Source organism: Tripterygium wilfordii, chromosome 13 (assembly GCF_013401445.1).
Source record: "Tripterygium wilfordii isolate XIE 37 chromosome 13, ASM1340144v1, whole genome shotgun sequence".
NCBI lineage: Eukaryota > Viridiplantae > Streptophyta > Magnoliopsida > Celastrales > Celastraceae > Tripterygium > Tripterygium wilfordii.
The window spans coordinates 13817242-13837104 of record NC_052244.1 but is presented as its reverse complement, the minus strand read 5'-3'; the positions used below and the strand labels follow the sequence as shown (position 1 = coordinate 13837104).

The 19863-nt window shown below is 37.4% G+C and overlaps 6 protein-coding genes across 8 annotated transcripts; 3 read left to right on the top strand and 3 right to left on the bottom strand.

Moving 5' to 3' along the window:
• Positions 1–55: 55 nt before the first annotated feature.
• On the bottom strand, positions 56–3656 carry LOC120012302 (protease Do-like 5, chloroplastic). 2 transcript variants are annotated; one of them, XM_038863659.1, is made up of 9 exons: positions 3472–3656; positions 3306–3353; positions 2297–2411; positions 1784–1846; positions 1559–1648; positions 906–1028; positions 708–795; positions 481–555; positions 56–372 (listed from the first exon to the last, which is right to left on the bottom strand). In XM_038863659.1, the coding sequence occupies exons 1-9, from the start codon at positions 3639–3641 to the stop codon at positions 266–268; spliced, it is 879 nt and encodes a 292-aa protein (XP_038719587.1). In that variant the 5' UTR covers positions 3642–3656; the 3' UTR covers positions 56–265. The 2 variants fall into 2 exon arrangements, with proteins under 2 accessions (XP_038719587.1, XP_038719586.1); XM_038863658.1 differs by having other exon boundaries at positions 2262–2411; positions 3306–3656.
• A 2265-nt stretch (positions 3657–5921) lies between these two features.
• On the top strand, positions 5922–6874 carry LOC120013767. Its single transcript, XM_038865699.1, has one exon. It carries the CDS (start codon positions 5967–5969, stop codon positions 6618–6620), a length of 654 nt encoding a protein of 217 aa, XP_038721627.1. The 5' UTR covers positions 5922–5966; the 3' UTR covers positions 6621–6874.
• Positions 6875–7735: 861 nt separating this feature from the next.
• Positions 7736–8423, bottom strand: LOC120013641 (protein TIFY 5A-like). The gene is made up of 2 exons (XM_038865522.1): positions 8165–8423; positions 7736–8032 (listed from the first exon to the last, which is right to left on the bottom strand). Exons 1-2 carry the CDS (start codon positions 8357–8359, stop codon positions 7835–7837), a joined length of 393 nt encoding a protein of 130 aa, XP_038721450.1. The 5' UTR covers positions 8360–8423; the 3' UTR covers positions 7736–7834.
• A 1055-nt stretch (positions 8424–9478) lies between these two features.
• LOC120012281 lies at positions 9479–12768 on the bottom strand. 2 transcript variants are annotated; one of them, XM_038863628.1, is made up of 6 exons: positions 12438–12768; positions 11390–11501; positions 10832–10924; positions 10346–10546; positions 9904–10145; positions 9479–9833 (listed from the first exon to the last, which is right to left on the bottom strand). In XM_038863628.1, exons 1-5 carry the CDS (start codon positions 12740–12742, stop codon positions 9915–9917), a joined length of 942 nt encoding a protein of 313 aa, XP_038719556.1. In that variant the 5' UTR covers positions 12743–12768; the 3' UTR covers positions 9479–9833; positions 9904–9914. The 2 variants fall into 2 exon arrangements, with proteins under 2 accessions (XP_038719556.1, XP_038719555.1); XM_038863627.1 differs by having other exon boundaries at positions 9479–9836; positions 12438–12766.
• A 1077-nt stretch (positions 12769–13845) lies between these two features.
• On the top strand, positions 13846–17057 carry LOC120013872 (pyruvate dehydrogenase E1 component subunit beta-3, chloroplastic). The gene is made up of 4 exons (XM_038865833.1): positions 13846–14177; positions 14292–14401; positions 14505–14548; positions 16065–17057. Exons 1-4 carry the CDS (start codon positions 14075–14077, stop codon positions 17035–17037), a joined length of 1230 nt encoding a protein of 409 aa, XP_038721761.1. The 5' UTR covers positions 13846–14074; the 3' UTR covers positions 17038–17057.
• Positions 17058–17788: 731 nt separating this feature from the next.
• LOC120011868 (outer envelope membrane protein 7) lies at positions 17789–19675 on the top strand. The gene has a single exon (XM_038863010.1). The coding sequence runs from the start codon at positions 17946–17948 to the stop codon at positions 18195–18197; it is 252 nt and encodes an 83-aa protein (XP_038718938.1). The 5' UTR covers positions 17789–17945; the 3' UTR covers positions 18198–19675.
• Positions 19676–19863: the final 188 nt, after the last annotated feature.

The window sequence follows — 19863 nt, the reverse complement described above, 5'->3', positions numbered from 1 at the left end:
TCAGTCAACGACCCGATGTTGTCTAATGACAATCGCTCTAAACAACAACCCAATGTCATCGGATGGCAATCTCACTAAACATCAGATTGAAATTGATGGCAATACAAGGAATAATTACATTGTTCTTGAAACACTTTGTTATTTATATTTGATTGCAGGTAATACATATACAATTTTAATAATGAATAACCTCCTGAGCAGAACATGGTGGGAAGTCGAACATGGGAGCCATCAGAAACAATCGAAGTTAGGAAGATATGCATGATCAAAACCTATTAGTGTAGGGTGTTCCATACACTATAAGATAAGGTACAGTTCGCACAACAGTGTCAATTGCTATGGCAAAGTTCACACCAGAAGATACTCCCGTCCCTGCAATATAATTGAAAATCAAAAGGATATTCAGAGTTTTGAACACAGAAGCCATCAGGTTTGTGGTTTCTGTGGGTGGAAGAAAGATGCATAGTCATATCTATTCACCTTTGCGAGTGAAAGTTGCTGTGTTGACTCCAATAACATGGCCATGCGAATCAACTAATGGACCACCTGAATTCCCTGCATAGAACTCAAACACTAATTACTGCAAAAATTCGCAATGACATCTACATGATTCTTGAAGAGAGAGAGAGAGAGAATCAGAAGTAAAATTATCGTGAAGCTGGTAGTGGTACGGAGACCAATATGTAATCGAGAAATTTAGTTCTTACCAGCATTAATAGCAGCATCCGTCTGTATGGCTCCTCGGATTGCCTTTCCATTTGGTGATGGTATCTCCCTGCCCAGTCCACTCACCACCTGTCGTGGGAAGTAATACACACAGAATCATCATGTATTCTAAAATCTTTCTACTATACAGCACTAAAGTAGATTTCAGGTTCAAAACGCACTGATTGCTGAAGACTTACCCCAGTTGTTAGAGTGTTCTCATATCCATAAGGATTTCCAATAGCAAAGCAGCTTTGACCGACATGTAAATCATTCGATGTACCCAGAATAGCAGGCTTCAAATTATGGCCTTCAATATCAATCTGGAAATGGTAAATTACTGACCATTTCAAAACTAAAGAAAAAGAGAATGAAAATGCAAGTGGAAAACAACCATTAAAGATTCAACAAATCAATCTGGATACTGACTTTTGATCAGAAGCTGTGACCGGGTTGAGTAGTTTGATAGTATTTTCTGGACTAATGAGCCTAGACCATATTAGTGAAGCTCTTTCTCTTATTTGCAGAAACATAATTTATGGAGTTGTTTCAGATTACAATCTCATTTCAATGTTTTCTCATGCAAAAGTAGTTTAGAAGACGCACTAGGTACTGTTTGTTGATTCAAATGAATACAATCAAAACCAATTTATAAGTTGGCCATCTTTGTATTGATTTTTACAATCAGTAATATGTTGTTCTATTATAGTTCAGCTCATTTCACTAGCAATGGCATGTAAGAATTCGACCAACAAAATTGCTGAGAGAAAGTCTTGTAAAAGGCTATGAAAGAATCCTCACCATAAATTAGTATGTAGTTTAAAACAAATACAATACAATAGATTTGGGATACCTTGAGAACAGCTAGATCATAAGCTGGATCAAATCCAATAATCTTGCCTTCTCTGTAGAATCTTTTGCCCTCGGCATCAACTACAGACACCTGCAAAGGATGAGAATAAGAAAATTATGCCACTAAGATAAGCAGCATCCTGAAATTATGTTCACATCCACTGACCTGTCAGAAGAAGTGGTGCTGTAAGAATAAAAGAGACTACAACTAAGACAAGGACAAAACCTTACAAAGCTGCAATCCGCTTTTATCTGTCGCCAATTTTTCCACAACGTGGTAATTAGTTACCTGCCATACACAAGCCACCCATTTGAGGGAAGATCCATAACTTAAGACTAAGGACTTAATATGTTGAAGTGGAGTCATTTTACTAACTTGTGCATGAAATTACTCAACTCTGGTAATTTTAATAAAAACTACTTTCAATTTTGAGAATAATTGTTTCAAGGGGTGTTAAACCTTGACATAACCAACAAATGAAGTCTTCGCCATGAATGGTGAGTATGCATACTTAGAGACATTCTTATCTTTATATGCAGTAAGGAGCTTTTTCTATTTTTCACAATTTTTTTTTTTGGGGGGGGGGGGGGGGGGAGGAACCCTTGCCTGATTACCACTGTATGCTGAAAAACTGTAAAAAAGAGATAGCTTGTGTGACAAGATGATGAAAGTATAACATAAAGATGAAGAAGTGAAAGCCTACTATGTGACCAAAGTTATCCCAAATGAAGCCCGAACCTGTCCCTTCAACTTTTGCATTTTCATCCTCAGTAAGCACGACTTCATTGAGAGAACTCTTTGCGTTTTTGGATAACTCAAGGTCTTTAATAGAAACAACAGATAATGAAGTTTCCTACAAGATTAGAGAAGGCTACTATCACATCTAGATGACATATCTCTGCATGCAAAATAATGAAATAAACTTATCTCAATTGACCAATTATATAATTAAGCATGGGAAACTATTTGAAACTCAATGCACAACAGTTTCTTTTAAAAGTTGTTAAACACAATTAGAGACCATAACTTATGAAAAAAACTACTTGTAAACTGTAATTGGCGTGTTTACTGGTTGACTATTATCTGTAGTCGTCATCATCATCATCAAAGCATTTATCCCAAAAGTTTGGGGTCAGCTACATGAGTTACTAAGAACATCAACGAGAATCCACCATGTGTATTCATTTCTTTCATTCATTTTTACCATGGATCAGAAATATATAGTTCACAGGTTGATTGTTATCTGCAGTATGCTACACAAATTGACATATTAGGTTTTAATATAAGCCTCTCCTAAATACTCAGTCTCTGGACTATAGCTTTTCCAACTTGAATTCATCTAGGAAACCTGCCCTGTCTTTTGCTCCATTAATTGACTTTAGACAAAATAAATGAGACTGGAAGTTTCAAAACAGTGAATCATAGAAGTAAGTGGCAAAACCCAGTACTCTAACACATAGTAAGTCATGAAGCTCCGCTACTCCAAAACCTCCATCAAGTGAGAAGATTCATATTTTGCCCATACCAGATAAGATAAGCTTGCAAAATTAAAGCCGGGCAGATAATTTTATTGACGTCGTTTCATTTGATGGACATTTGAGCAGTATGAGAACGATTACTGGACATTGTACCATTTCGCTAAATAAGTGAGGTTGTGAAGCTAAACTGATTAAACTCCAACATTTCATGGAAATTAGTGCGACTGAGGCGATTAGTTTAGGGTTTATGGATGGAGAGAGAGAGGTACCAGAAAGAGGCGAACAACTCTATCTTCTTCTTGCTCAAGCTCATCTTCCTGTTGAACGTGTTGAACGGCCAGCGCAGAGAAATATGAAGGCGGTGTTAAAATGGGATCGCAGAAGTTGAGGAAAGAAGCTACTAATGCAGTTGAGCAAGAAATTAGAGCTCCTCGCCTTGTGAGATGTAGGCTTGCGTTTGAACAGTTTGAGAAAGAAGTGGCAATCGAAGGTGAAGAGGCAGAGGGAGACGGAGGAATATGCAGAGAATTCAAAACCACCATTTTAGCTCCTCCTCGCCTAGGCAATGCCGACGATTTTCTTATGGATAAAGTGCTGGACGCCATTTTCACTCAAATGAAATCAGCATTCTCTCACATGGGCCTGAAGGCTCGTCTTTTTGGGCTCACAAGCCTGACAAGCGTGGGCCTGAAGAACTTGTCTTTTTGGGCTCACTAAGCCGACATGCAGTCTTGAATCTCATTACAATGATATGATTGAGTTCAATTTCTTTCTTTATTGGGAATGGTTTGGCTTTCACTCCTTTTTTTAATCCATGAATCAAGCCTTGTGTTCCGCGCACAAATTTAATTATTGTAAATAATAAAAAAAAACACGTAACTCTCCTTTGTCTTACTCTATTACTCTAAACTTGATTAATGGATTACTTAATTGTCCACGATCACGCAAGAAAGACAGACTAATTAATTAATCAATTAAGCATCGACCTGTATATATATATATTTCTTCTCCAAAATCTTCTGCATATTTTTAATGTTTTACAAGTCAAGCACCGGAAAATGATACAGGGTTAATTTTAAGCAAAGTTACAAAATCATTAACATGATTAATCATTATTATAACTATGATTAGTGGTAATACAGAGAATTAATTAATTATTTATTTATTATGTAGATATGTGTTCCTATCTTGCCAAGTTGTGATCAACTTCTGAAAGTATGTCTGGACACGTGACATCTTCAAGACCGAAGTTGTTCCTTAACATCTAGCGGCGAAATGGGTCCTACTCTAACTTGTCTGTACGCGTGGAAGACCATGAATTGGACAACTAGAGGAAGGGTCCACCAAGCCACAATTATCATTATGAGCTTTAAGATCGGAAGACTTTACAATATTTTATATTATATATTTATATATGTAATCAATTCGAAACATGTGAAAGAGATCAAGAAACACCTACAATTTTACTAATCATTGTCTAATCAATCTTATGAAGTTAATAGACTACTTTTACCGAGGACTTCTCAGGTGAGGGATCCCGCATTTTATTTAACGTGCGGGATCCATCTAACACCATTTATGCGCGGGCTCCATTACGTGTGGGGACCACACTTACACCAAAATGAATGGTGTTAGATGGATCCCTCATTTTAAATAAAGTGAGGGATCCCTCACTTGAGAATTTTCATACTTTTACCAACTCCAAGTAGCTCAGTTGACGAGTTGAGTCATATGTAATCTTGAACTCCGAGTTTGAGCCCCATCCTCCTTCCGTGATAACAAAAAATAGTATATTTTGACCCTTTTTTTTATTTGTGAAAATTGAGGGGACCTTTTATTTCTAAATACGAAATATACGATTAATAATATTAAGATAAAATATCTCACATCAAAAAATAGGGGAAAATAAAAATATTTTATAAGTTAAGATCCAATACATCTCAATTGATCAAAATGATAATTTTAAGGACAAATATCGTGGGAGCCTTAGGCTTAGAACAAACAATAAATCTTGAATCGTTTAAGTTGGATTTATTCGGTGATATCACGAGAATCCAATTTTTACAAATACCAAGTGTAAGGTCTTTGTTCATCCTAATATTCCAATTAAAATAATTCATTCTCAACCAAGATTTACACGTTCAAATAGAAATGTGAATACCACTTATGGAGATGATCTTACCCATTCAATATTTTGATTTTAGTAACGTAGCGCCTAATCTGTAAACGACATGACACGTGGATTCAATCATATTTGCAAAAAAAAGCCTAGGGTTAGTTAACACTAGGGTGGATATGTAATCGTACATCGATTCACATTAATAATACTTTGTCTGTTTTGAGTCAATACATAATGACTCGTACAGTTTTTTCTTCTCAGACGCGGTACCAAACTACCAATCCATACTAGTTTGAACCCATGAAAAACATTTGTTACTAGTTAGGGAGTTTGACATATTATATACTATATTTCATATATTCTGTGCGATGTGAGATAAGATATTTAACCCATTCCTCACTCGATAATTCACCTAGCACTGCCAAGATGATTGTTACAATATAAGTATTTATGCATGGTTGAATATACGAGAACCAAGATGATTTTAGAAACCCATAAAAATAGCCACATATACATTGTCTGCTGTCATCTTATGGTGATGTGGCATTCTAATTAATCACACTTATGATTCATATTCAATGATTTTTTTAAAAATAAATAGCAATCACACAAAGATGTTGAGTAACAGGACCAAGGACATAGTGGTGATTGCACACTTTCAATTATTTTGCATCCTTTTTGGCCCTATAAAAGCCCTCCATATTTTTCACTTCACCCACCACTTCTTCATAGAATCCAGGACCCCCGCCCTCCTCCTCCTCCTCCTCCTCAACACACCTTCTCAAGAACAAAAAATTCTCTCTCTCTGAAGATGACCAAAATGCCAGTAGATCCAAAGCAAGATTATTATCCAATAAAAACCCATAAAGGAATGTCATTCTTTGGGTTCATTTTCTCCATTGTTGTCTACATATCTATCTTCCATACATTCAAGCTTTCCCCTTCAAATTTGTTCAATAACACCAAGTTCTGGTTCTTCATCTCCAACACCCTAATCCTCATTATCTATCTTGATTACGGCGCATTCTCATCGTCAAAGAATAATAACCAAGATCTTTATGAAGAGTTTGTTAGGAGGACTAGCCAACCCAGAAGAAGTACTGTTGCCCCATCTTTGGATGTAGAAGACGTGGAAGAGATTAAGGAGGTAATTACTTCTGAAAATAATGCACAATTAGTCCAGGAAAAAAAGAGAGAGAATGAGATTGAAGACAAGAAACATAGACGTAGTAAGTCGGAGAGGATCAAAAGGGTGAATTTTGATGAGAGTAAGAATGTTATTATAAGAAGTTCTTCAGAGATTGCAGAAAAGCTTGATGAATTACCAAGCTGGCAGAAAGAAGGAGAAGAGAACGAATTTTCCAACATGTCAAATGAAGAGTTAAATAGGAGGGTTGAAGAGTTCATTCAAAGATTCAATAGACAGATTCGGCTTCAACGAGGACAAAACTTTGGAATTGAATAATATATATATATGTATATAGGAGAGTTTTCATAGAGTTTTTTTGTTTGTCTTGTCTTTTAGTTTGATAATTTAGTAGAGATTGTCGACATGAAGAGCAAGCTAGAGAGTAGTCTTTTTCATAAATATTTTCCTTTTGTCGTTCATATAATATAATGTCGGCCATTATTGCTAGTATTTTATATATATATATATAGAGTTTAATATTGGATCAGTCGGATCGAATAGCTCTCAATGTCATTCCGAGATTCTAAGGATCCAAAGGTATATTTGTTTTTTTCATGTATTTTAGTTTTCATTTTCAGAAAAACAATCTCGAGAGTATGTTTGGTTGTTCATTTTAAAAAATACGAGAAAGAAAAAATTATTGAAAAACAAAAAAACCTTTACCAAATGTCCTTGGGTCACCCATTATCAATACCATTATAGATTATATTTGTTAACTTGGGCCACGATGTCTTTGGTCAACATCCAACTGTATAATTAACAATAAAAAATTTTCCAAACCCAAATTAATAAATGTTCTCTAGTAATTAATATGTGTTACAAATTAAAGTTAAGTACTCAAAAAATAAAAAAGCTCTTCTAATTATGATTAAAAGCGTATGAGGTTGGTTTTTCATGACTGGGCCTGAACTGGGCTTACTCTGCTTTGATGAACCCCATCCATGTTTAGATAAAGCCCATCCTTAATACATATCGAAATATTAAGCCCGTTAATGTCATCCGACGGTCACTCTCTCTCTTCCTCCCTACTTAGGCATCTGTCTCCTCTGTTTCGACATAACTTGTGAAGGAAGTGGGTTTCTTTTTCTAGTTGTGATTTTTTGAAATTGGCAACGGTCACTTTTTCTCTTCCTCTCTATTCAGGATTTGTTTCAGACCCAGACAACTTCAGCGAAAGAGTTGTGTGCAGAATTGGTGATGTGGGTTTTTCCGTAGACTCTATATATAATGCAAGGAACACTTGATTTTCTCTGCCTTTGCTTGCCGTCTTTTCATTTCTTGGTTTTGCACTCTGCCTGTTAAGGCAGGCCATTGGCTACTTCGCCAGCTTTGGTTATTTTGTTGTTGTTTTCTTTCAACTATGGTTCTAATCTATGCCATGCAAAAACAAGTTAAAAAAAACAAAATATATTGTTTTAAGCGATTGATATAGACATAAACACCAATGTTGACAAGAAATCAAGATGTTAATTAGGTGGCGCTAATCATGATTAATTAACAATGTATGGGGATGTTGATTGGATCCGATTCCTTTTTCTTTTCTGGAGGAACCTTTGGAGCGATCTCTTCATTGAAAGATTACTTGACGAGGTAGACAGCTGAGAAGATGACAGTAGTGTTGATGAACAAGTTGGGGTTTTCATTGTCTCTTCCATTTCTCTTGTTGCCGTAGATAATATGGCTCTAGCCTGAAATAATAATGCAACCAACTCATGAATTCTTTAATCCATTAATGGCCCAAAATCTATCTGATATGGAAAAGAAACTTAAAGAAAACCCTGGAATTCGTAAGACTGCTGATAAACGAAAGACATGCATACCTGAAGCTCTGTAACATCACAAACACAGACTCTTCCATTGTAAAAAATCGTAAGCTTTTGTCGTTCTTGGTGGTGCTGCTGCTGTTGATGATCTACTGGGCTTCTGCTACTCGACTCTTCTTCCATGTGTCGGTGATCGGAATCTGTGAAAAGATGGAGTTGGAGTTCAAGATTGCACTTCCTTGATCTCATCATGTATGTAAGACAGTAGATCTATGAGACAGAAAATTGAATTCAATGAAGACAGAGTTTGGGGAGGTGGGTATATATGTTTATATACAGATCAAGTCGGCCTTCAAAATTATGGTCTTTTTACGCACGTGGGTGTGTGTTGTTGATAGTTGTAGTAGTGGCGGTGGTGAGCCTGGTAGCCACCGCGGAATGGCCGAAGTCCTTTTTGACAAAAAACTCTGCATACATTTTGAATAAACACCCTAGAAACGACATATACAATGCTCCCACAACGGCCACAACGTTATGTTTTTTTTTTGCACGTGATAAATGTTTTTTTTTTTATCTTTTCAGTTTGTCATTCTTTTTCTTGAGGGTTACCCAAACATTGCATGCTCTTTTACAACTTGGTCAGCAGGATTAGGGTTGGGGGTGTACCAAAAAAAAAAAAAAGGAAAAAAATGATAAACACAACATAACAAATGAAACGATATATTTTCTTTAAACAAAACTCAAATTCATAATGATCCGTCATGACAATTCTAGACCATCATATTTAAACTCAAAACATCCGACGATTCTACACGTTCATGATTTTTTCAAAAAATTTTGCACAAGTACTCCCCGTATCCTAATTTGAAATATTTCTAGGCACTGCAATCGCACGATGTGGTATATTTTGGCCCACATTAAATTTTTTTGAATTCTTAAAATGTCATAATTTGAGACTTCTCAACATGAAGAATCCAACGATATAAAATCGATAAGCTTAGAAGTACTGCAGTCCCCTTTAACCCCAAATAAGATCGATAAGCCTTGTATTTGTGTTAAAGAAATTAATTTATCATTCTATATGTGTTTGTGACTCAAGTAACCCCTTCACAAAATCAAAACGTTCTCCACATTTTAGTGATGTTTATGACCAAAATACTGGCTCATTCCATGAAAAAAAAAAGGGGCAAGGTTAAAAATGGTTGACCACCCATGTTGTGCAGTTGTGCCTTTTGATATGAAAGCTAAGCAGCACAAGATGGGTTAGCCGAATTGTGTGGAGTCACAGCTGGGTCATCATCAATCAATTTGGCCTATTAGCTAATTGCCAGGAAGTTGTGTATACCAGTCTGGGGAAAGAGCCTATACCTGGTCAAGCTTCTAGCTTTTAATTTCTGCCGAGGATCTTTTCTTTAGTAAGAACTGCAAATACTTGTCAAAACAAGAAGTAAAATGTATGTGTTCTTTACACGCATTTTCAAAACAAAGTCTTATTTCACTTGTTTAAAGAATATCATCTGATAAGTAAAATATATGTCAGACAGACAGATGCTTTGTTCAATCCACCGAACCCCAGTAAGTACCGGAGATGGCGATATGGCATACCAATGGGAGGTAACACGAACTGGCCCCTAAAGTGGAAGATACAATCAATTGGCCCCAGTTTGATTGTCGTATTCTGATAACAAAGTTGCATGTTGCCTGCTGCCTGGCATTGATTTTATCACTTCTGCAAACAAGCATATCAAAACAGGTGCTAGCCAAACAAAATAAATCATGACATTGTAGAGGCTTACCGTAGGAAAATTTAACACCATGGCCAATTGGCATCTCTCCATCTGAACTGGCGATTCCAAACACTACCATCAGCCAGACAGCCAGTATCACATTTAGCTTGTAGGTGCTGATCTTTTTCCCCAGAAAATGCCTGGCAACATTTAAGGTCTCTATCACGTGCAAAAGCCTCCTCCCTATAGGCAGTGTTGGTATACCTTGGGTGTTGGATAAATGCAACATTGTTCCACCATAGCTTAAAAGCCTATAGAACACATAATTGAGAAGAATGAACAACTTAAAAAGTATTTCAAAGCATCTTAAAGATAATATTGCAATCTGATTTTACATGACTTGTAGAGATGAAGGTATCAGTGGACAGTGATTGATGGGGGGTTGTATATTATGTCAAAACACTTAACCTAACCAAAAAAGGAAAGCAAAGTAACTTTTCATTCCACTCACATGCCAATAAATCCACAAAGCAACCTTATGAGGCATCAGGTAAAAGAAAATGGTATGGTCAGAAGTCAAAGATGAGGGGACTCTTTTCGCTCTCAAGGTAGCCACAAAATAGTCACCAAGGCTGGGGTGTTGAACTGAGATTGACACAAATAGATTATCTCCCGGAGCAGTGGCTCTCATTCTCCAACTCCCATGCATATCCTGCAACTCAATAGAAGAAGAAAATGAAAGCCTTAAATTGTAAGGTACTCACAGCTTAGCAACCATAGTGTTCATATATCTTGATATAGCTTACTGTTGAAGAAACACATCAAAGCTTCTTAAACTCAAAAAAGATTTACATTATTTAAGATTTTGGTATATTACTTCAGATACGAATCATATAAACAAAAGAAAGAGTCTCAAGATGAAATGAATTATATTGTAGGTTTAACATGAAAGGAAGAAAACAGCAGATCCAAGAGCAAAGAAAGTGCAAGAACATACCATGAAAGGACTAACATGTAACGATTTGGCCACTAAATCAGAGTCTGGATTGAAAAGAAATGTGACTCTTTCTCCCCATGGTGTATTAGTCACCTGAAGCCAGTGAGTACCAGTACCATCAGCAGAAAACTCTAGCTTCACATATATCCTTAATAAAATTTTGACACAAATTCAATATGCAATTACAAGCAATGCAATAAGATCATTTATCAACAATTTACAAATACTGATAGAACACACTAAGAGTCTAAGACAGACATATTATGTGTAAAATAAAAAAATAATAAACGTGAAAGCTGAAAGGCAATGTCAAGTGCGTGGGGCACCATTTGGCATAACTTGTCATTTTCTCTTCTTTGCCACTAAAAATGTGAAAAAGTTGCTAATGGGTGAGATACTTTAAGCTTAAAAATATTTAGTCTGAAGAAGCCTGAGGGAGTGTTTTTATCAATTGAACTTGAAGTGAATAAAATCTCTACCAGCTAAAAACATAAAATCAATCAGCCCATATACAATCTTGAAAGCTAACAGTAGGCAAACACTTCCATGACAAATTACCTCAGCAATGCACTTCTTTAAATGCTGAATTGAGCCTTCCAGATTGTAGCAGTAATACAAACTCAGTGGGTTTTGCTCATACCCCAAACTAGGAGGTACCGTCAGGAGAAGACTGCAGAAAGCAATACAAGAATTTGTTGAGGGCATCAAAATATTTTTAAGGTGGTATGGTGTAGAAAATGTGAAGAGTACGTGCCTATTTCTCAACGACAAATGTTGAAGGGGAAAATGAAATATATGCTCGAAAAGAAACAAAAATACTAAATTCAGCCCTAAAAATCACAAATAAGATACAAACATAGTACAACCCGATTGCATGCCAAACTCTCTAATAATTTTTATGAAAGGTGGTGTTTGGGTGTTAGAAAAAGACGGAAAAATACACATTGAGGAAGAAGTAGAACTAGTCATGTTCGAAAACCATCATTTTCTTTTCCTTTTTGAAAGAGCAAAGACCACATAAAAAAGAACAATGCCCTCAGATGATAGAAATTTGCAACAAGATCACAAAGTTCAAAGTTCTCATCCGGTAGTGTAGATACTTAATAGCATACGGCATCTTAAATTCGTCTAAATCACTAGTTCAAGAACTTGGGAAGCAGCTTGGGGAGCTGAAGCTACATTATTTCATAAAACAGGTAAAGCTAGTTACATTTAAAAAGTTTTGCATTCAAAGCACTGCAAACACTTCTCTCTTCCAAACTATACATCTGCTTAACACAAATCAATAAATCACCCGAAAAAGCTTTCTAATGGAGACATTACTTCAGAATTAGAAGCAAATAGGAAAAGAAAGACATCCTAGACAAATTTTACAGAATAGCATTAAGTTCATAGTTGAGGATTGATAAATTGGTTAATTTATGCAAAGAAGTCACCAAACTAATAAGTCAAGGTCACCACCAAACAAAGATTCAAGAAGATTTAAAATTTCGCTTAAAGTTAGTGTTCTTCGCTAAATTTACTATTGCATTCAGTTCAACAAAAATAAAAACAAATAAAAAAAACAATAACTAAAATGGAGAGCGAAGTAGGGCCAAGTAGCTACACTGGCCCAGAGGTGTCTGCCATCCGGCGAGCGTCGTCGGCGGAGAGGTGATCTGGTGGCACATTGGGAGCGCGATCAAGGTCGAAGAGAGCGTATCGGACGGCGTACCGGAAAGAGTGACGGACAGGCCGGCGGCGCTCGTGCCAGACGGTGCCTTCGTAGAGGGAGACCGCCTCCAAGTCATTCTTCGCAGACTTTGAGGAGCGGAGGAGCGTGAAGAGGTAGCGGAGTGGAATGAAGAGGGAGAGAGTGATGGAAGTGAGGAATGTGTAGAGGATTGAGCCCAAAAGATAGAGGGCTTCCATGAAACAGTCAGTTTGTGGTTCTCGGCTCTTTCATTTTGATTTAATGGGATTTTTCATTTTTGCCAATCTTTTTTTTTTCTTTTTTAAATGAGTTATCTTTTAGGTATACAATTTACATATTAAATTATGGTAAGAGTTTTTTTTTTTCTTCAAAGTTATAATTTTTTTTTTGTAACTTCAAATTTTCTTTTAATGGAAAAAATAAAAATTAAAAATAAAACAAATTTAATTGTTCGTGTGTGAATTGACTCTCTTAAATATTTTAACAAGTTTCGTGTGGTATATAAAATATTATATCACCTCACATGACATGAATCTTTAATTATTCCCTTAGGAGCAAATGAGTCATTGGTTGAGTGACAATGACTTTGCATATCCCTGACTGAGCTCATAGGTTCTGGTCTCACCTCTTTCGATTTATAAGGAGGTGTGTAGGTTTAGTCTGCCCCTGTGTAGGCTTGATTTGTGCCTCCTTTGTGGGGCCTGTTGATACCTGTACTTTCATAGGTTTGATATGGTGGTGTGTCGTATATTGTATTTGTACTTATACTCAAAAAAAAAAAAACACATTTTTTATAAGAAACGGATGAGTAGGATCTACTAGAATAACAAACTCTTTTCATTTGTTAGAATATTAGAATAAAGGTGATTATTAGAATATTCATTTGTTAAGAAATGTTCGGTTTGAGTCATAACTACTCTCAAATATAACATTGAGTCTGTTACCATCACCCCATCAGAGTATCAATTGACAATAAGTCATTCTCCACATGTCTCTGTGAGGCGCAAAGTTCCCGACCCATGTAAATTACAAGATGAAAATATGGACATATGGCATATGGTCTTTGTAAAAATGAAAGACTATGGAAGGTAAACATGAATTTTGCAATTTTGAAGATAGTATTAGGTAAGAATAGGTGCAGCAGATCACTACTCCCATCCACATTAACAAGCTGTCTCTCCAGTGATTCCCCATCACACATCACTCGTTGCTCACGTGCCTCTCAATGCTACGAAATGTCAACACTACCCCTAAATAGAAGGCGTGGCAATCGGGCTGGCCCATGACACCAAGAACTGCAGGACAGAGGAATAAAACCCCGTTGCGGGGATCGGCGATGAAAACTATGCGGCCAGAGTTCAAATAAATCGCCCAACGCCGACGCGAGCGACGTAATCCACTATCGGAGCTCACAAAACGAAGTCCCCTCAATTTCTCCGCCAACTGTGACTCCGTTTTTCAGATAAATTGACACCTGCATTTTCTCTCTCTCTCTGTTCATCTCAACCCTTTTCTCTCCTCCCACACTCTGCATTTTCTGGCAGATATAAATGGCTTCGATTTTCCAGGGATTGGGGGCTTCGACGGCTCTTACGCCTCCCAATTCCTTCGATTCCAATAAATTTCTTCAGTCGTCTCGCAGATCCCTCGCAGGTTCGTTGATTGGTTTGATTCATTTTGTGAGATTCATTTTGTGAAGAGGGCAAAAGACAGTCCTATGGTATCTGAAGTTTATGGGTTTTTTTTTTTCCTGAATCTCTTGGGCAGGGAAGAAAGGGATCGTTTTTAAGGTTAGATCAGAGGGGAGCGAGAACTTGAACCTGGGTTTGAACGCGAAAGTTAGCAGAGCGGAGCATTTGATTACCAATGCAGTTGCAGTTAATACATCTCCCTTGTTTCCTAGTTTTGGTTTTTCTTTGTTAGTGTATAATAATCTGTTGTGTTCCGTCACTAAATATGATTTTGTGTATGTGTTATTAGACAAAGGCTGATAGTTCTGCTGCTTCCACGGCATCTAAACCTGGGTATGTTACTTTCTTTTAATTTATGGCTGTTTAGTTCAGTATCTAAGTCTCAATACTGCCAAGTCTCTTTAGTCCTATTTTCTTTTTCTCAACGCGGGATCGCTGGTTTTTGTTTATTTCCTGGAACACTCATTATCATGCCACATGTGTTTATTATAAGATCCACGGGAATCCACTACAAGTATTTATTTTGTGTAAAGTGCTTTCTTTAACTGCTGCCAAATTATAGGAGACTGTTTGAACATAAAGCATTACCTTCAGAAGGTTTGATTGCTGTCCAATGAAAAAGCAACATTCCATGATTTAATCATCCCTAAATCTTCAACTTTCTTTGTTCACTGTTTCCCATAGAAGGAGAATTGGTTATATCATTAGATACTAAAAAGCGTTCATTATATGGAATCACAGCAAAAAGACTAGTATTTTTGTTCGTGACAGACTTTTTATTGTGCATTGTTCTTTTGTTTCCAAATTGTGGTTCAGTTTTGGGGACTTTTGCCTTTTACTTTGTGATTGAGAATGCTTATATCATCAATTAAACTGGAAAAAGATACCAGTACTTGGATAGGAAGTTGGGTCATGCAGCATTGGACTGGCTCATATACCTGAAAAACTTAGAGATACTTTGCCTGAATCTTCTAACGTGCTCATTATGTTTCTAATTTGTTGCATAACTAGTTCGTTTGTGCCATAGCTTTAAAGTTTCCATTGAATGGTTGCTCTTTTTTATTGCATGCATGACCTATACATCACCTTTTAAGTTACACATGTCCGCTGCTTATTGAATTGGATACTGAATGGTAGTCATACCTTTAGTATGGACAAAGTTATTTTATTTCTATCCCTACTCCCTTTTCCATTTTAGAATCCTCACATATGTCATGAAGCCATTATATCAATTATATAGAATCTTCCCTTTGATGCAATTATGTGTCGACCTTTTAAGATCAATTGTTCCTGCCAAAATGCATCATTTATGAGATAATGCTCCTCCATTCATGGTCTTGTGCAGCTAATTCTTCCCTTACCATGTCAATGTTTTACTAGCAACTTGAACTTTTTATGTTGTGTATCACCTTTGCTGTTAATCTATATAGTACTCTTCTTTTGAATAGCGGTGGCACTGGCCATAGTTGTAGCTTGTAGTGAAATGTGTTATTAGGTGTGTTAGTGACTCCATCTCTTCTTGATTTCAAAAAGTGTGCTGGGAGAATTAGGACTGACCTAACTTTTCCTAGAACCCCTTGGTGCTTTTCTTCTATAAAATTTCTTTTAAACATCTCATAAAGGATGAAATACATTGGCAAGTGCATGCTGTATATCTGCGGTTCTGATCATAAGAGTTTTCTAAGTGGAATGTGGAATATCTTTAAATCTGTTATCTCAAAATTACAGCCTTGATGGAATTAACATGATTCTGCCATCTTTCAGCCATCAACTTATACTTTCATAATTATCTGTGCCACAGTTCCAGTATATAGATCAATTATTAACTAGTCCTGTGTTCTCTCCTCAGTCATGTACTCTTACTCTTTGAGGCCCTACGCGAAGGCTTGGAAGAAGAAATGGACAGAGATCCTCACGTATGTGTGATGGGTGAAGATGTGGGTCACTACGGAGGCTCATACAAAGTGACCAAGGGTCTGGCTACAAAGTATGGGGATCTCAGGGTTCTTGACACTCCTATAGCTGAGAACTCCTTCACAGGGATGGGCATTGGAGCTGCAATGACTGGCCTGAGGCCAATTGTCGAGGGCATGAACATGGGATTTCTCCTTTTGGCATTCAACCAGATCTCCAACAACTGTGGCATGCTCCATTATACATCTGGTGGCCAATTTACCATACCCATAGTTATCCGTGGACCCGGTGGAGTAGGTCGGCAACTTGGAGCTGAGCACTCTCAACGTCTTGAGTCATATTTCCAATCGATCCCTGGAATCCAAATGGTGGCGTGCTCTACCCCTTACAATGCCAAAGGCTTGATGAAGGCTGCAATCCGTAGCGAGAACCCAGTTATACTTTTCGAGCACGTTTTGCTTTACAACCTCAAGGAGAGCATTCCAGATGAAGAGTATATATGCAATCTTGAGGAAGCTGAGATGGTTAGGCCCGGGGAGCATGTTACCATTTTGACCTACTCGCGGATGAGGTATCATGTGATGCAGGCTGCCAAAACTTTAGTGAACAAGGGATACGACCCTGAGGTTATTGATATCAGGTCCTTGAAACCATTTGATCTTCACACGATTGGAAATTCGGTGAAGAAGACACATCGCGTGCTGATTGTGGAGGAGTGCATGCGGACAGGAGGAATTGGTGCCAGTTTAACTGCAGCTATCAATGAAAATTTCAATGATTATTTGGATGCTCCAATTGTATGCTTGTCTTCACAAGATGTACCAACACCATATGCTGGGAGTTTGGAAGAATGGACTGTCGTTCAGCCTGCTCAGATTGTGACAGCAGTTGAGCAGCTCTGCCAGTAATTGCAATACACCACAAACAACACAGCTATGTGCCAGCTTCTGTCTGATAGCATTATCGTGTTCCTTTTAAGCAAAACTTCCGTTACTGTGTCAATTTCTTGAGTAGTTGTTCTTCTTCAATTTCAGATTTTGTTAGCCCTTTTTGTGGTGTAATAACTATGCTGTGCTGTAAACACATTTCTTAATCTAAGCGTATAATTGACAATCTTAAGTCAAATTAATAATTACCTTTAATTTATTTGAATGTTTGTTGGATTATTTTAGATTATATATGTTGATTTGGTATTTAATGTTGATGTTATGATCAGATCGGGTTAATGTCGGGTTTGATTGGAGCGGGATCTTGCTGGGCAGGGCGGCTTTTATAAGGACAGGACCGGTTGTAAAAATTGCTCCGATGCTCGGGACGGGTGATGAGAATCCCACATTGAAATATGGTGGGTTTGGAGTTAATTTATAAGCGAGGATAAACTTCTTAACCTTCTATTGTCAATTTGAGTTTTCAATAAAGAGTTAGGCTTAAACTTGTAATGTTAGACTTTGACCCTCATTCCGTGTGACGGGTATTCATCAACGTCCGCCCCATTGCCTTCTCTATTTACTGTATGGTTGACCGGCGGTTCAACCACAGTGCATCCATTGACTCGTTACGTAGATTGTTTACGGGTTCGTCATCCGATCTGGGAGCGAGGGCCTTTTGCCTGCCGGCCCGGGTTAGTCCAGGAAGGAATACCTGCCTGGTGGGCTGAAAAATTAAAAAGGCCCAAGCCATGGCGCGACGGCCCACTATATTCCTCCAAATCCGCTCTCGCAGTTTGCAGGCACCCAAGAAATCAACAAAGCTTGTCAAACTCTGATCAACTAAACCTTTGTCGGTGAATTGGTATTGGTTTCGGAAATTGCAGGTAATGGCGGCTATAACCAGCGCAGTGATAGCAATAGCAGCGGTGGTACTTGGCTGGATTACGATTGAGATCGCTTGCAAGCCCTGCCTCGATAAGGGCCGTGAAGCCATTGATAACTCCCTGAATCCGGATTACGACCCCGACAACGATGTCGTTTCTTCCAGCGCCAGTGCCCCCCTTATCTCCCATACAGAGGACCCGATCCCCAAGGTGGCTACTGATTTGTCTCATTCAAACGCAATCAAGGCCGTCTGATCTGATCTTCCCCAAATCCATCTTCGTCATCAGTATCACTTCACTTAATATTCACCTCTCCGGTTTCTGCTATGCTCTGCTTCTTGTCTCGGTGTGTTGTTTTACTTATGTTCTGGTGTGATTGAATTGTTGATTTGGCTGGTGGAGACATCAATTGTTGGACTCCGAGAGGAGATATATTGTTCATACAAGTTGAATGAGAAATATGCGTTTGGAATATCCAATTTCTGAGTGTTTGGTAAATCTTTCAAGGAAGAAGTTTAGAGTCCATGCTTGTAAATACTTTGAGTATTCACTGTGATGGGGTTCATGATTATTTACTAGGAGTAGATATACCTTTCTAAATGGGAATAAAGAATTGGGTTATCTGCAATGTGTATTGACTGTAAGCACAACAGTAGATGTAGTCAATAAGGGAAAGGAAATCTGTTCCTGCATTTTCTGTCTAGAACACCTACCAGCAGAATTTAGGAAGTTTATACAGGAGAAGATTATTTTTGATGCATAAGATTTCTACATCATATGTCGGTGAAGGAAGTTTGCATGGAAATGTCTGTGAAAGAAGTATAAGTAATTAAAAAGTTCTAACTATATCAAGATTACTTCACATGGAAAATTTTCAATTGAGAAAAATAAAATTGTTTTGAGAACAGTCATCCCTTAACATTACTCACAAAAGACTTCAGAATCTTTCTGTCATAAGTGTAGCTAGATTTTATAAGCATTCTCTAAGGTGGCTTAAAAGCATCTTATGATATTTAGTACATCTGCTAGATTTTATGATGTTTGGCCAAAAGGACATAGAATTGATACCTCAGAGTTTGTTTTTTTTTAATATCTGTTTTAAGTTATGAAGTTATTTCCTCACATACTCATTTCGGAAGATGTTAAGACCTTTAGTTTTGCTAACTTGTGCAACCACTTTTTGAGCTGGATAATTTGTTAGTCAAGAAGTTGTTTTGCCAGAATGCTGATTGACACATGTACATGTGATGTACATTTGTGTGACTCGTAACTTGGATGCTACATCGTCGTGTCTTATCTTAGGGTTGATGAGACTTTAATTGACAATGTCTTGATACATTATATTATTTGATATACTGTTCAAATATGGAAACTTTTCTTGTTTGGTAAGCTACTATATACCACACAGCCAGGAAAAAAACAAGAGGAGAGAAGGAAAAACAGGATGCAAATGCTATCAGCAGTGGCGCCCTTTCAGTTCTGCTGGTGGAAGATCCTTGATTCCTAGTAGGTATTGGAATCTTGAGCATCAACGAAAGTTCGATTGTTAAATAAAGCTTGAAGGAAGAAAAAAAACAACAAATAAATTGCTTTACTTTCTTCAGGGCAAGTGTTTGATGAAAAGTATCTATTGCATTCTACATGGCATCATAATAGTACATATGTATAACATTATAAGTGTTTGACACTCTTTTTCCTGTAATTTATCTTTCAATAAAAACGATGTCCTTTGACAGGCCTGTATTTGTTCTTTGCTTTCTTGTAATTGCCAAGGTTACCCCTTAATGAAGGCAGAAAATTGACAGACATTTGTTTGCAAGTCCTTGATGCTTTCTCTGAGCATTTTGGCCTCATGGGCATTCTAAATCTAGAATATTGCTGGTAATATTGATCTGGATATGTCACTGGCTCACCGGGTGGA

Bases quoted from the DNA above. Each gene is read 5' to 3' on its own strand.
- LOC120012281 (XM_038863628.1), bottom strand. From the start codon at position 12,742: ATGGAAGCCCTCTATCTTTTGGGCTCAATCCTCTACACATTCCTCACT. The intron at 11,502-12,437 runs GTAGCTACTTGG...TGCTTTCTGCAG, and splicing joins GCAGACACCTCTGGGCCAGT to TCTTCTCCTGACGGTACCTC. The intron at 10,547-10,831 runs GTATGTTCTTGC...ATTGAGTTGCAG, and splicing joins TACATGTTAGTCCTTTCATG to GATATGCATGGGAGTTGGAG.
- LOC120012302 (XM_038863658.1), bottom strand. From the start codon at position 3,641: ATGGCGTCCAGCACTTTATCCATAAGAAAATCGTCGGCATTGCCTAGG. The intron at 2,412-3,305 runs GTACCTCTCTCT...CTAATCTTGTAG, and splicing joins GAGTTGTTCGCCTCTTTCTG to GAAACTTCATTATCTGTTGT. The intron at 556-707 runs GTAAGAACTAAA...AGTTCTATGCAG, and splicing joins GGATGCTGCTATTAATGCTG to GGAATTCAGGTGGTCCATTA.
- LOC120013641 (XM_038865522.1), bottom strand. From the start codon at position 8,359: ATGATGAGATCAAGGAAGTGCAATCTTGAACTCCAACTCCATCTTTTC. The intron at 8,033-8,164 runs GTATGCATGTCT...TTATTATTTCAG, and splicing joins GTGATGTTACAGAGCTTCAG to GCTAGAGCCATATTATCTAC.
- LOC120013767 (XM_038865699.1), top strand. From the start codon at position 5,967: ATGACCAAAATGCCAGTAGATCCAAAGCAAGATTATTATCCAATAAAA.
- LOC120011868 (XM_038863010.1), top strand. From the start codon at position 17,946: ATGGCGGCTATAACCAGCGCAGTGATAGCAATAGCAGCGGTGGTACTT.
- LOC120013872 (XM_038865833.1), top strand. From the start codon at position 14,075: ATGGCTTCGATTTTCCAGGGATTGGGGGCTTCGACGGCTCTTACGCCT. The intron at 14,178-14,291 runs GTTCGTTGATTG...TCTCTTGGGCAG, and splicing joins GTCTCGCAGATCCCTCGCAG to GGAAGAAAGGGATCGTTTTT. The intron at 14,402-14,504 runs GTTAATACATCT...ATGTGTTATTAG, and splicing joins TGATTACCAATGCAGTTGCA to ACAAAGGCTGATAGTTCTGC.